Genomic DNA, 14,676 nt, shown 5'->3' with positions numbered 1-14,676 from the left:
TCACATTTATCTGACACTCTTCTCCAAAGGGCCTGAGAGCGTTAAGCTTCTTACACTGATTTACCCATTTATCCAGCAGGGTAGTTTCTGCTACATCACTTCAGGGTGTAAGTACCCCACTCAAGGGAACTACAGCAGAGTCGAACCCAGGTCCTCTTCATTGTAAGGGAACGGCTCTACCCACTCTGGGAAGTACATGGGATACCGCTCCGTTCTGACTTTATTACTGGGATTTTACCGCACGCGTTGTGCTCATATTGTGGCGGCCACGGTGACTTGGGTACAGCTTTGGCTGACGGCGCTCCGTGTTCTCTCTCGCATCGCAGATCACGACTCCTGGCTTCCCCGTGGTGGTGAAAATGGGCCACGCTCACTCCGGGATGGGCAAGGTAGGACAGTGCCGCCACCTCTGCTGCCTCCTGCTTCTCGCGGTGCAGAGTGTGCTACGACACCAGGCCGGGAGCACGCAAAAGTCTCACGCTGAGCAGAGTAACTTACTGCCCCTTAACTGACAGCACAACTTTAAAACTGAGCTCAGTTTTTTCGGTAAAAACAACAATGGAATAAAATAAGAAATTGATCAGAAATTGTTGAATAATGGATAAAGGATAAACCTTTATGCAGCTACTCATGTGATGTACACTGATTCGTATGGTGGAATGTAACGAATTAATTGTGCTGTAGAATCTCGTGTTTGCATCCAAGTCTCTCCTCTTGTTGATGCAATGAACTCTTTGTATTTTTCTCTGAGATCCTTGTTGCTTTGGAGAAAAGTGTCTGCTGAATGAATAAATGTAAATGTAAGTAAAAATAAATATGGAGAGGTGCACCTCCCCAGACCCCGAGCGCTGCACAGAGGTCACCATCTCTGCCGCTTTTATGTTGATGAAAAGATGAATTTTTCAGAACTAGACTCTGCATTTACATATCTGTCATTTGTAACACCTAACGTTTAATGTCTTTCCCGCGTGGGGAAAATTGCGCTTTTCTTTCTAACCCTGACACCTAAAGGGTGAAGGTGCTGTTAGCAACTGGGGCTTTGTACACCTGTGGACCCAGGGTCACACCCCACCCCCCCTTCTGAACCGAGCCCCTGACCCTCCAGGTGAAGGTGGACAATCAGTATGACTTCCAGGACATCGCCAGCGTGGTGGCACTGACCAAAACCTACGCCACCTCGGAACCCTTCGTCGACGCCAAGTACGACGTCCGCATCCAGAAGATTGGCAGCAACTACAAAGCTTACATGTGAGTGAGACGCTGCGGGGGATGCCGGGGGGCAGACGGCCATGTGAGCCCTTGCTCCGGGTCCCGCTTACATCACAGCTGAGGAGCAATCGGGGCGATGGGGCAGGTGACTGATGAGGACACGTGGCGAGTGCCGCATCACAGCATAATGTACTGTACACGTGCACCCGCACACGTGCAGCTGTAAATCTAAACGAGCTGATTTCAGGAACGCGTACCCCAAGTACCATCAGCGCATCTCCTGCCCCACCAGAGGCTCAAACACCCTCGACCACTGCTACACTTTACACAAAGGCGCGTACCGCTCCCTGCTGCCTCCACGCCTCGGGCAGTCAGATCACGCCTCGATCCTGCTGCTCCCGGTCTACGAGCGGAAACTGAAGCGAGAGGAACCTGTGACGCGCACCGTGCAGCGGTGGACACCAGAAGCGGAGGGAAAGGCTGCGGGACCGCTTCGACTCCGTGGACTGGGACATGTTCGGAAACTCGCGCTCCAATATGGACGAGGATGCCACGGTGGTCACGGACTTCATCGGGTTCTGCGTAAATGTCTGCATACCACATTAAACAGTCCGCTCATTCCCCAACCAAAAACCGCGGATAACCGCCGAAATCCGAAATAAGATCCGCGCGCAAACTTGCGCGTTTCAGTCCAGAGACACGGACGCGTACAAGAAGAGCGAGTGCGAGCTCCGCAAAGCCATCGCCAGGGCGAAACGGGAATACAGCAGGAAGGTGGAATCACAGTTTAACCGCGCTCGAGATGCACGTAGGCTGTGGCAGGGAATCCAAACATTAACGGATTATAAACCACAAAGGTGGTCGTTGACAGGTGCCGCTGCGTCTCTCCCAGACGAGCTGAATGCGTTTTATGGCCGCTTCGAGTTCGAGAACAAAGACCCCCCACTGCGCATCCCCGCAGTACATGATAACGCCAGTTTCACAGTCTCTGTGGCACAGGTGAGAAGAACTTTTAGCCGAGTCAACATTCGCAAAGCTGATGGTTCGGAGGGAATTTCAGGGCAAGTTTTAAAAAACATGTGGTGAGCAACTGGCTGCTGTCTTCACGGACATATTTAACAGCTCCTTAAAAAGCTCAGCTGTAGCCACTTGTTTCAAAAACACCACCATCATCCCCGTTCCTAAGAAGAACAAAATGAGCTGCCTTAATGACTATCGCCTAGTGGCACTGACTCCCATTGCAATGAAATGCTTTGAGAGGCTGGTACTGGGCCACTTTAAGAACACCATCCCAGACACTTTGGACCCACTGCAGTTTGACTACCGCCACAACAGATCCACTGAAGACGCAATATTATACACCCTTCACACCACTCTGGCTCACCTGGACAATAAAAACTGCTGTGCAAGGCTATTATTTGTAGACTGTAGCTCGGCATTTAACGCTGTCATCCCAACCAAGCTCATCCAGAAACTAGTAGGGCTGGGACTGAGTGCCACATTGTGCAATTGGATCCTGGATTTCCTCACCAACAGACCCCGGCGTGTGCGGATTGGCAGTAATGCCTCCTCCCCACTGATCCTCAACATTGGCACTCCACAGGGAAGTGTCCTGAGCCCGGTCCTGTATTCCTTGTTCACACATGACTGTGTGGCCAGGCATAACTCCAACACCATCATAAAGTTTGCTGACGATACCACCATTGTGGGTCTGATCACCAACAACGATGAGACGGCCTACAGAGAGGAGGTGAAGCTCCTGGCAGAGCGGTGCCAGGACAACAACCTGTCTCTCGATGTCAGTAAAACTAAGGAGCTGGTAACTGACTTCAGGAAACAGGATACGGTTCATGCACCCATCTACATAGAAGGGGATGTTGTAGAGAGGGTCAACAGCTTCAGATTCCTAGGGGTCACCCTCACTGCCAAACTCACATGGTCTGAGCACACAGCATCGACCATCAAAAAAGCCCATCAACACCTCCACTTCCTCAGGCATCTGAAGAAAGCCAGGATGTCCACTACAGTCCTCACCACTTTCTACAGGTGTGCTGCGGAGTCCGTCCTCACAGGGTGCATTACATCCTGGGGTGGCAGCTGTTCCATACAGGACAAGAAAGCCCTACAGAGGGTGGTCAAAACGGCTCAGGAAATCACGGAGACATAGCTACGAGCAGTCCAGGACACCTATACCACACGCTGCATCAGAAAGACGATGCGCATCGTGAAAGATCATAGTCACCCCGCACGGGCGCTTTTCTCTTCCCTGCCATCTGCAAAATGGCTCAGGTCTATTCGAACCCGCACAGCTAGGTACAGGAACAGCTTTTAAGAGAAATACAACACTAACCAATGTGCCACCTTTAGTAACTAGAGTTGGACTGCTCTACCCAAGCACATTGCTTCAAGTGGCAGTGTAATTTACCATTCTCATTTTCTTGTTCTGAGTTCCCTGGCTGTCAACTGGTATTATTGTTATTACCTTTACCATAATTTATTGCTATTGCACTACTCACTGTCATTGTCATTGTTTTGTTTGTGCAGTATTTCTATTGTCTTTGTCCATAGTCTGTGGAGAAGCATTCAGGAAGATTTTCATCATACATGTACGTGGTACTTGTATCTATGACAATAAACTTGAAACTTGAACTTGAAATCTGTGCCTGTGATGTACACAGTGACCTACAAGTATAAAGTGAAACACACTGACATTCTCATGACTCCCTGCATCCATAAATGAAATATTTTAAATGAATATATTTCCGTACTGGTATTAGCAATGAATATTACTCTGTTTTCACACTGATTTAGCCCTTACGCAGCCAAGGCCTGCTCATCGTCCGCTGAGCTCTGTGTTTGAGTCACATGTGCCCATGGGTCAGCTCCAGTGAGTGCCAAGGGCAGATGGACCCCATGTTGACAGGCTGTGTCGCTCCAGTAGCTTTGCAGTAGACTTTTCTGAAGCGAGGGTCCCCTCTCCTCTGCCTTCAGTCATCTCGTGTCCTTGTTTGACAGGAGGACGTCCATCTCGGGCAACTGGAAGACCAACACTGGGTCGGCCATGCTGGAGCAGGTGGCCATGTCGGACAGGTGAGATGCTCGTCCCTGCGAGATGGTCCTGTGTCCTTGGACGCCTGGTCACCGTCACCTACCTGCGCTGTTCTCCACATGGCTTGAAGATGTGTACAGGAACCCGTGTACAGGAACCCAGGTCCAGGAGGTCCAGCAGGTCCGGCAGACCCCGGGGAGTCGGAGTTTAGTTGTCAGTCGTTCAGTCCCACAGCCGACAGTCTGTCCTGCTGACCAGCTGATGCCCGACCCGAAAAAAAAGAGTACGAAGCTCCATTGGTATTTCTGCAAAGGGTTCTCTTCTCTGACGCCTGGTGATTCAAATGGTCTGCAGGCCCCACCCCATTTGTACAGTTTGCCGCATAAGAAGAATAAGAAGTTGTTACTGTTCTGGAGAGTGTAAGTGGAGGAGGAGAAGGTCATAGTTTCTCCTATGGTCACAAGAGTGTCCCACTTTCTTCACACCGATGACTCTACATCTCTGATTGGTTCATGGTTTTGAGTATGGAGTCACTTGTTTCAGTGCACTTCTCTGACTGGTCCGCAGGTACCGCATGTGGGTGGACTCCTGCTCCGAGCTCTTCGGAGGTCTGGACATGTGCGCCGTTGAGGCTCTGCATGGTAAAGATGGGAAAGACTACATCATCGAGGTGAGGGGTCGCAAGCCAAAGCTTTACTTGCGTAACTGAGCTCTTCCTTCTTCTGAGCCGTGTTTCAAGCCCACTTTGACTTCATTTCTTATAAGTTCCTGTTGGAATTTGAAAACAATTCCAGCAATTGTGAAGATACTGAAATGTTAAAGGATAAAAGGGAAAAGGACAAAATGTCACTTGCGTTACTGTTTTGGAACCAACCGAGTATCAGTTTCTCGGTCCTCTTCTGCCTTGCGCTTTGGAGCAAATGAGAGTTCAGGTCTCCAGTCCCCTAGCGGTGCGTGACATTGTCCCCCCAGTAGGACATGCTGTCCCTTGCAGCCACACTCTTCGGTAGACGGGTCACCTGCTTGACCTCACCGAGCTGGACATCTCTCTGCTTGCCTAGTTTTTTGCTCCAGTTAGTTTTGGTTGGACTCGCCAGCTTTCACCGAGCTCCACCGGAAAAACGGAACCAGGCAAGAGCGGGTGATACAGCACCGATGAGCGGTGCTCATCATCCACCCCTGGCGTTAAGCTCAAGCTGCAGGCCAGGGTACGGATCTCAGAACGTCTGCACACGACGGAAACTTGTCCGAGTAGGGAGAGAACGAGTTTTAGAGCTGGGGGCAGGATGACGAGCGCAACAATGCGCTATCTTAGATGGTCGTGAAACGCTGACGAAAGATTGAGCTTGAAAGTGTTAGTCGGTGAGAAATTTGAGGTCGCAGATCAGTTTCAGGGAGACCGAAGGAACACAAACAACGGATATGTGTCGGCTTTCGAGTAACGCTCAGAATGGCCGAGCTGAGCAGGCAAACGAGTCGCGCAGCGTCCGAGGATTGCGTTCGCTGCGGTCACATGACCTCCATCTCCGGTGTCTCTCCGCATGGTCTCATGATGTTTCGCCCTGCATCCCTCTCTCAGGTGGTGGGCTGCTCCATGCCTCTGATAGGGGACCAGCAGGACGACGATCGAGCCCTCATCGCCGACCTCGCCGTCTCCAAGATGAACCAGGTGGTCCCGCGCACCCCGGTGCCCTCCCCTCTGCGCGCCACAGCCGGCCAGACTGCGCAGGTGATCCGTTTCCTTGTGTACGGCTGTCGGGAGAGCCGAGCAGGAGGGCGCTGTACACACAGCCTACTGCGAACACCTCGATTACCACCGAGTTCAAGTTGCACACGTGGCCCCTCCTGCAGGCTGCACAGGGAAAGTACAGCCAGCTCCCCCGTTGCGGGCCCAGCACCGCTCTGTGACACGGAGACACGTCTTCGCTCCGCACGCGGCAAACACATGGTTACGACACATTTCCTGTGGTGTTGCTCCATCACCTGCAGGAGGAAGTATGTTTCCATTAGTAAGTCCTAAATGACATAAACAAACAAAGAGAGGAAGAGGTGCTACGGACCGGAACACAGCGGTGAGGAAGAAGAGGGCGTTCGTGCCACGTGCACACCACCCGAGAGTGGAGCGCGTGCAAGTTTCTATACCCCTTTGTAACCTTCTTTCACACCTTTCATTCCATTTCTTTTGTTCACGGCCCTCTTATTTTAGTCACCACGTACTTTATGAAGGGAACATATTTTCCCGTTTTGTTTTCTGCATTTACCGGTCAGTGGCTCTTTCTCTCCATTTCCAGTGAGCGCTTTGCCATCATTCTGGTGGCTGGTCGCCTTCCGAAGCGTAAACAACTGGAAAAAGTAGGCAGAGGATCTCCTTTAATGGAAAAATCTCTGTCGAATCCCAGTGTCACAGTGTACAGCGTCCTTGTGATCCAGCTCTCCGGAAATAGCGATAGAGGACATTTGGTGACGCGTGCAGCCACTTTCAACACGCACTCGAGTCTGGTACATTTTCGGAAGAGATCTTTGTCTTGATGATGTAAGCAGGTGAAATGTTTTGGAAAATGGGGCTGGCTGTTTGATCCAGGTTTGTTTAGAGCCACTTCCTTTGAGCGCGTGGCCTGTCGCACTCAACTCAGTTTGCTCGATGAAACAAGCGGCTTGGTGAGGGCTGCTGCTATCCATCTCATGACACAAAGGGCATGCGGACCCCCGAGATGCCCTCAGGGTGGTCGTTGAGTCAGGGTACACTTACATTTATTCATTTAGCTGACACTCTTCTCCAAAGTGACTTGCGGTGTTAAGCGACTTACACTTATTAATCCATTTATACAGCCGAGTAATTTAATTGGAACGATTTAGGGTAAATACCTCGCTCAAGGGTACGACTGCTGGAGGGGAGAGTCAAACCGACACCCATCAGCCACAACAGTTGGGGTATATTAGGCAGCAAGCAACTAGTCGCTTCTTGAATTCGACGGGTTGGAAGCAGGGAAAATGGGAAAGCGTACGGATCCGCGCGCTTTTGACGAGGGCCGAACTGCATACACGCCGCAGAAATCGTTCAGGAACGGTTTGAGGAACATGACAAAGAGTTCAAGGCGTTGACTCGGCCTCCAAATTCCCCAGATCTCAGTCTGATGGAGCACCTGTGGGATGTGCTGAAAAACAAGTCCGATCCACGGAGGCCCCACCTCACAACTTACGGGACTTAAAGGATCTGCCGCTAACGTCTCGGTGCCGGATACCGCGGGACGCCTTCCGAGGTCTTGCGGAGTCCGTGCCTCGACGGGTCGGAGCTGTTTTGGCGGCATGAGGCGGACCAACACGAAATTAGGCGGGTGGTCGTAACCTTTTGGCCGATTGGTGCGTGACCTTCGCTTGAGCCGAAAGGCGGCAGCTCTAAGCGCTACGCTATTGCTGCCCAAGGAGGGACGTCCTCTGCAGGACTCGCTCGCTCATACAGTTATGCTATATGGTGACATTACGTCTTAAATGCAGAGTGGCAAAACTCAAACGTACGCTTAGTATTAAAATATTCTGGTTATTATTTTGCTTAGATGTATCAACACACGATTTATGTAGTTCATTTACACTGCAACACATCGTATGATGTTGTTTACTTTAAACATAGTCTCTCGAACCAGAGAACTGCTCGTCCACCTCCTAAAAACTCATTTTTATTGTTAACTACTTTATACGAGGCCCATATCCAGTCTACAGTATGAGCCCTGTGCACCTAACTACTTACACTGATTTACCACTTTGCACAGCTGGATCATTTCCGCTGTATCAGTTCGGGGTTAGTACCGCGATCAAGGTGCTACAGCGGGAGGTGGGATTTGAACCTGAATCTTTGGATTGCACGGCCGTGGCTGTAAGCGCTACACCACCCGTCGTCCTCGTTTACCTCCCGTTTGCTGCAGTCAAAGTGCCTCTGGGCGTCAGACGTGCCGCTAACCCCGGTGTAATCCCCCCCCAGCAAGCCGTGTCCCCTCAACCGATCCACGCGCAGCAGCGGCTGCCCCAGGCCTCCCAGCAGGGACCCCCTGCTCAACAGCGCCCCTCCCCTCAAGGTAAGGCAACAACAGGAGGCCAGCAGGTGTAGCAGGTGTAGCAGGCAGCATCCCCCTTCACTTGCACTCGGCAGCAGGATGTTGTTCACGTTGTGATGACAGGTGCTGCTCAGGTTTCGACAGGGTTCCGCTCCGAAGACCCTGTCGAAAGTGCCCTCGTACTGTTCGAACTGTGACAATATTTAATGTTAACAGGCAGGAATGTTGTTTCATATAGTAGGGCTTTGCTACATTTCTTCGCTGACTTCACACATTATTCCTGCTCACATAATACAAATGTGGAATAACAACACTATTATTATTGGACTTTCATGCCGCACTATGTTTTCACCTTGTTTTCTAAATCTCCTGTCTTTCACTTGTTCTTTTGTGCGCCTCCAGAAGACACTTTTTCGCTTGCTACCTATTTTAAATGAAAAGTTTTGCACACAAAAGGCTCGCTGCGACCCCACAAGTGGCACGCACGGTAGTAAGCGCAAGTTATCGAAGCGCAGACGAACGGTCGGCGTTAGGCGTTGCGACCAAACGCTGGGACGGGAAATAATGTCATGACGATGAGACAGCTGGTCACGACACTTATTTCCGGAGCGCGCGTGATGACTGTAGCCATCTAGACACCACCCTGCCGTGAAAGCTCGCCGTGTCGTACCTGCAGGCGGTCCCCAGCAACCCCCCGGTGGCCCCCAGGCCCAACGGCAAGGCCCGCCTTCCCAGCAGCGGCCTCCCCCACAGGGCCTGAGCCAGCCGCCCCCTCAGTCCCAGCCGCACCTGCCCAGCCCGGGATCCCAGCAGCCCTCTCAGCCGCTGCCGGGCCAGCAGCAGCGACAGGCGGGCCCCGGAGGTCCCGGCCAGCAACGCCCGCCCAGTCAGGGGGCCCAGCAGCAGCAGCAGCAGAGACCCCCATCAGGGCAGGGGTCCCCCCAGCGTAGCCAGGCTGGATCTCCTCAGATGCAGAGGCAGCAGCAGCAGCAGCAGTTGCCGCAGCAGCAGCAGCAGCAGCAACAGCAGCAGCAGCAGCAACCAGCGCCCCCCGGCGGTCCTGGCCCGAAGCCCGCTGGCGGTCAGCCGCAGCAGAGGCTCCCCCAGCAGAGACAAGGGCAACCGGCGAGGCAGCCAGCGCAGGGGGGTCCGCAGCCAGCCCAGCAGCAGAGACAAGGGCCTCAGCAGGGACGGCCCGGTGGCCCCGCCCCCACCACGCAGCAGCCCCGGCCCTCGGCCCAGGGCCAGGGCGGTCCGCTGGGCATGGGGGGCACCGGCGGCGGGCGTCCACCCCTGCAGCAGAAGCCACAGCCCCCGCAGAAGCCAAGTCAAGATCACCCGGGGATGGGCGCCTCGCCCCAGCTCAAGTAAGAGCAGCTGGAATGTGGTAAACTGGCCCATTTTTACTGGCTCTGGGTGGAATGCGGTTCGATTTGAAAAGAACACCGTAGCCCTGTTGGCCTTATGTGGCACAAAGTTTTCACACTCCAGCGATCCCGAAAGTACGCGGTGACTGCCACGGGTCAGCCGAGCCCCTGGTCCCCCAGCACAGCAACACTAACGCGCAGTTAACGTGAATGGTCTGCAGCGTTGACACCACTCGCAAGTCGTCCACAGTGTTAACACAATTAACTAGTAGTCTGCAGCGTTAACACAACTAACACTAGTGCTCCTCAGCGTTAAACTTTCTGCGAGTAGTGTGGAGCACTGACAGCGCTAACGAACACTAATTAGTCTTGTTGGAGGGCTTAGCACCGGTTGGCTGTGTAACACGTCGAAAAATGTGCCGGATGCCGATTGGCTCCGAACGAGAAGGGGCGCTCCTCAGCCCGTCACCTTTCCTTCCAGTCAGGTTTGCGGACCGCTCATTTGTTCGGTTAACTTCATCACGATGAACCGGTTTTCACCAAGACTAATTCTGGTCTACTTTGGGTCACGGAGAGCACCGGAGATGCATGTCAGCTGAGCTTCGGTGGGGACTAAGCTAACAGGGACATTACAAAGTCTTTATTTAGAAGATTTGGAAGAATTAGGCAAAAAGTGAATCCATAACATGCAACAGACAACATGCACAGTGGTGCAGGTGCGATATTTAACCTCCTGGTACGTAGCAGAAATGCAATGCCTAAACCCATCACGATTTTTCATCTAGCGCTTTCGTCGTATATTTAAAGTGCACTGTTAATATCTTTGCCTTGCAAACGGACCGATCGTACGACGCACGCGGTACGCGTTGCCTGGCCCGGCTCTCCCCAAGCCTGCTTGACTTGCAGAGTCTGACTGGTCACACCAGCATGATACCAGCATGATACCAGCATGATACCAGCATGATACCAGCATGGTTCTATAAACCACATAGCGACATCTCACACCTCCAGCCTCCGGCAGACAGGCAGCACAGTCTACTTGTCCACCGGTTTAAGGTACTAATACAACGGTGCTGAAAATGATTTGGTCAAACCGCTCTTCAGAGGGCTTGACTAAGCTGTTGGAAAGGTGTTAAGAATCTTGGTGAAAAAGTTTTTTCCAGTAAAATGGCTTTAGTGGGACTCCTACCTTAACTTTACTCTCTATGGGACTAGTGTACGCTACTTGTTCATTAGTGTTACCTGTTACTTATGATAATGGGCCGTCCAGTTTAACTGGCTAGCGATGGATCAGTTAAAGTCATTGCTTCAGATTGTTGTGTAACCGAGTTGAGTAACTGAACTGGGTAGACCTGTAGGTGACAGGACTGGAGTAAGTTACAAGACTTAACCAGTATGTCACTCAGCAGAACTCCAAACTTCAGCGCTGGGTTGCAAAGTTTTGTTTTTGAGTCGGAAGAAAGAGAATTACGGCTGTTGTTGGAAAAGCGACCAACCAGCAGCAGCAGCAGCAGCAGCGTTGCGTTGCGTTGCGTTGCGTCTCGAATTCGGAGACGAGAAACAAACCTTTGCACCCATCTGAGTTTGCTCTCGGAGGGGCTGTCTGTGAACTGTGTATTAATCAGTTACCTGTGTTCAAGGTAAAGTGACGTGACCGAGAGCGCAAATGGTAAACTGTCACCTCACTGTGATGGGGGGGCTGCGACGTCCACATCCAGGAGAAACGTCATCCAGATGTTCTGTCACAGCTTCACCATTTCCTGCCCCCATTCCATGGGTTACTGCATGACTTTAATAGCCTTTTCCTCTCCTCTATTGCCGTTCTCCTCTCTTTGTAGCAAATCCCAGTCTCTTACCAATGCCTTCAACATTCCAGACACTTCTCCAGCTCCCCGTTCCAGCCTTAGCCAGGATGAGGTGAAGGCTGAAACCATCCGCAACCTGCGGAAATCCTTCGCCAGCCTCTTCTCGGACTGAGCTGCCCCGCACAACCCCGGACAGATGGACGGACGGACGGACGGACGGACTGACTGACTGACTGACTGACTGACTACCCTCCCCTCCCAACCCAGACCACAGGACCAATTGGACAAGCCCACTGAAGCCCCACCTCCCCAGAACCACCAGTTAAGATCCTCTGCGAAGAAGGTACACCTGTCAAAGAATTCACTGCCTGTACTGTTGTGCGACGACGCCTGCAGGGGGCGGAGCAGCAGGCTCTCCAGGGAGCCATGCCTGTGTCCGTCTGTATCTGCTCACTCCCAGGAACCTTCTGCAGAGGAAGCTCGCTCACCCGGCACCCTGCTCTTCAACTTGCATGTTTGGTTGTGGACTGTTAACAAAAAAGAAGCTCAGCCACATGGGTGGCTCGATGTCTCCGCCCTCTTTCTCCTCACTGCCCCGGGTCCTTGCGGCCCTGTAGGCACCGCGTGATTTCAGGCCACCAGGCGCTGACAGAGGTTCCAGAGGATTGTGGGATGGCTGATAGATGCCAACTCTGAGCTGCCCTGTAGTTGCCCATAGTGTCAAAACGTGTCTCGACTTCTAGAAGGAAGTCTGTGAGGCTGATCTTATGCAAGCTAACCTTGATGATCTCTAAGACTCATGGGCTTAGTGGACAGACCTCAGTATTGACTCTACTTGTCCATCAGCGTTGTGGAATTCAACACCAACGCTAGTGGAAATGGCAATAACACTTATGATTCTAGAGTACCACAGTCTGACTTTGAGATAACTTCAGTAAATAATGGTGACAGCCAACAGCCTATGCTCACGAAGCCACTCGTCCTGCTTCTCGATTGGCCGCCAGTGCCGTCTCAGGAGAAAGGGGCGGATACTCGGCCACCCGGCGTGGAGCTTACGAGCTCGTCATCACATCTAGGTAGCTGTTGTGAAAACGTCTGTGCTGTTTGTTGTGAATATGCCGTTGCCGCCTCCCTGTTTCCCACTCCACGCCCCCACCTATTCAAAGGGAAAGTCTCTGAAGTTCTAATACTTATGTCTCAGGGATGTCCCTTGGTTGTGACACACTGGAAAGTAGCACTTCCAATGCGCCGGCTGCTAAGAACATCCACAGGCCAAATGGCTGCAGATCACATCCCTTGGTAGTCCTTCAGCCAAACTTGCCATTTCGACGTCTTTATGCACTTTGCCTCATAATTCACAAGCTGAGAGACGAGGGAGTGACGAAGGGGTCCTGCCTTCCACTGATGTGGACTCATTGGCGCAGCAAGGCTAGGCAACTTATGCCAAGCAGCGGCTTGGCCAGCGCCAAGACCCATTCCAAAGAATGCTCAAGTTCTTTACTGGAGAATTGCATGGGGTAAGCGATGGCACATCCAGGTTGGACACATCACCCCGGCATAAACGAAATGTACACATTATGTCTATTTCCTCTTGGATTTGACACGTTCCATGGAGCAGTGCATGGTTTCGTTGCCACACACCCTCATCTATCTGCTGCCATAAGACTGGTGTGCGCAGTAGGTGTGTTCCAATTTGGGAACCCTGCTGCCATTCGCCCATGTATTAGACCCCATTCTTCTGCATCCCCCCTTCCCTTGTGACAATAGTGCATAAACGTGTAAACGTTGTACTGTATACTGTAAACCAAGTGTTGTACAGATAGTGAGTAATGGATGATGCACATGTGTGACGCTTCTTTCCTCTGCCTGTGCCCGTTTTCCCGTGTTGATGAATGGCCACAGTGTCCTTCTTCCGCATCTCGCCACCACTTACCTTTACCGGGTATTTAGCGCTTTACTTTTGATCGAGTCACGCAGAACGATATCCTTTAGTGTTTCCCAACACGCACACGTCCTTCCTCGGATATTACAGTTGTTTCTGGCAACAAGTCATGCTCTGAGCGTCGTCTTATTGTGGGATCTGAGTGACTACGGCTTCGAGCAGCTTTTTACTTTAGTTATGGCAGAATACAAGTTATGCACAGAACCATTCCTGGCACAAGTAACATGTAAGTACAATGAGTTAAGACTTGAATACTTTGCAATAAGATGTATATCAGGTGATTTAAAAAAAAAATGACGAAGGCCATTATGATGAGCAACACTGAACAATGAGTGTGAATGCTGTAAAAAACACCTGGTTTCTGCTTGCATACTGCAGGCTTTGGTGGACGTTCTGTCAAAGACTGTCTTGGTTTTAAATGAGAAAAATGATACTGTAGCACAGAAATGTTGCAAATGTGCAAAGCCCCGTAAGCAGCAGGTTTGCGCAGCCCGCCACATTGTAACCATAGTCAAGGCAGAAACTCGCATTTTTTTGTCAAGAGACGAAACGGTCCGGTAAACATACTCATTACAAAAATGATTCTCACCGATTCTGACACCCATGAATACACACAACGGCACACAAAGCAGATTGACATTAGACAATATCTACGTATCTAATATGCATTTAAAATATTGAAATAAGCTTTCAATATTTCATGTTGGTTGTTCTATTGTTGTTTACATGGTTTATTATTTTTTTTTTCTCACCTTGTTTTCCTGCATATAATGGGTGTGACTTTATTGTGTAAACAGTTCTGAATGTATTTATTCATTGTGCAATGATATTTTTTCAGTAAATTGATGTTTGTCTGATGCTTGGCTGTTATATAAAACAAAATGTCTATATCTTTGGCATTATAGATATATATATATATAATGATAGAAATTTACTGTAAATTGTTTTAGTAAATTATGCGTAGAGATGTTTCTGGTGTGATGGTAAATGTAGCTTAGTTACTGTGGGGAAAAAACACTATGCTATAGAGATGGAAATAATTAAAAACAGAAAATGAATAAAGTCTATAATGAACCTAAAATATCCAGAGTACATCGTCTAAGCTTTAAAATCAATTTGTTGCGCAAAAAGACAATTCTGAATTCTCTCCCTCTAAAGCACAAAGCTGACGGCAACTAGAGGTGAACATGCCAACACTCACAGTAAACATAAAGTAAGACAAATGTTACACCAAGGCAATACTTCAGTGGGTTGT

The 14,676-nt window shown here is 50.7% G+C and overlaps 1 protein-coding gene across 2 annotated transcripts in view; it reads left to right on the top strand.

Annotated features, from left to right (window-relative positions):
• Positions 1-14,454, top strand: part of syn1 (synapsin I) — a 29,567-nt gene extending 15,113 nt beyond the window's left edge. Inside the window, exons 7-14 of one of the 2 annotated variants that reach the window (XM_029247296.1) lie at positions 327-389; positions 1,106-1,248; positions 4,225-4,299; positions 4,826-4,928; positions 5,838-5,987; positions 8,235-8,328; positions 8,984-9,674; positions 11,513-14,454. In XM_029247296.1, coding sequence (XP_029103129.1) covers positions 327-389; positions 1,106-1,248; positions 4,225-4,299; positions 4,826-4,928; positions 5,838-5,987; positions 8,235-8,328; positions 8,984-9,674; positions 11,513-11,651 — 1,458 coding nt within the window. In that variant the 3' untranslated portion in view covers positions 11,652-14,454. The remainder of the gene's footprint in view (positions 1-326; positions 390-1,105; positions 1,249-4,224; positions 4,300-4,825; positions 4,929-5,837; positions 5,988-8,234; positions 8,329-8,983; positions 9,675-11,512) is intronic. The other variant, XM_029247297.1, reaches the window with a different exon arrangement.
• The last annotated feature ends 222 nt before the right edge of the window (positions 14,455-14,676 follow it).

This window comes from Scleropages formosus, chromosome 2 (genome assembly GCF_900964775.1).
Source record: "Scleropages formosus chromosome 2, fSclFor1.1, whole genome shotgun sequence".
In the NCBI taxonomy this organism is placed as follows: Eukaryota; Metazoa; Chordata; class Actinopteri; order Osteoglossiformes; family Osteoglossidae; genus Scleropages; species Scleropages formosus.
This window is presented reverse-complemented; position numbering and strand designations above follow the sequence as displayed.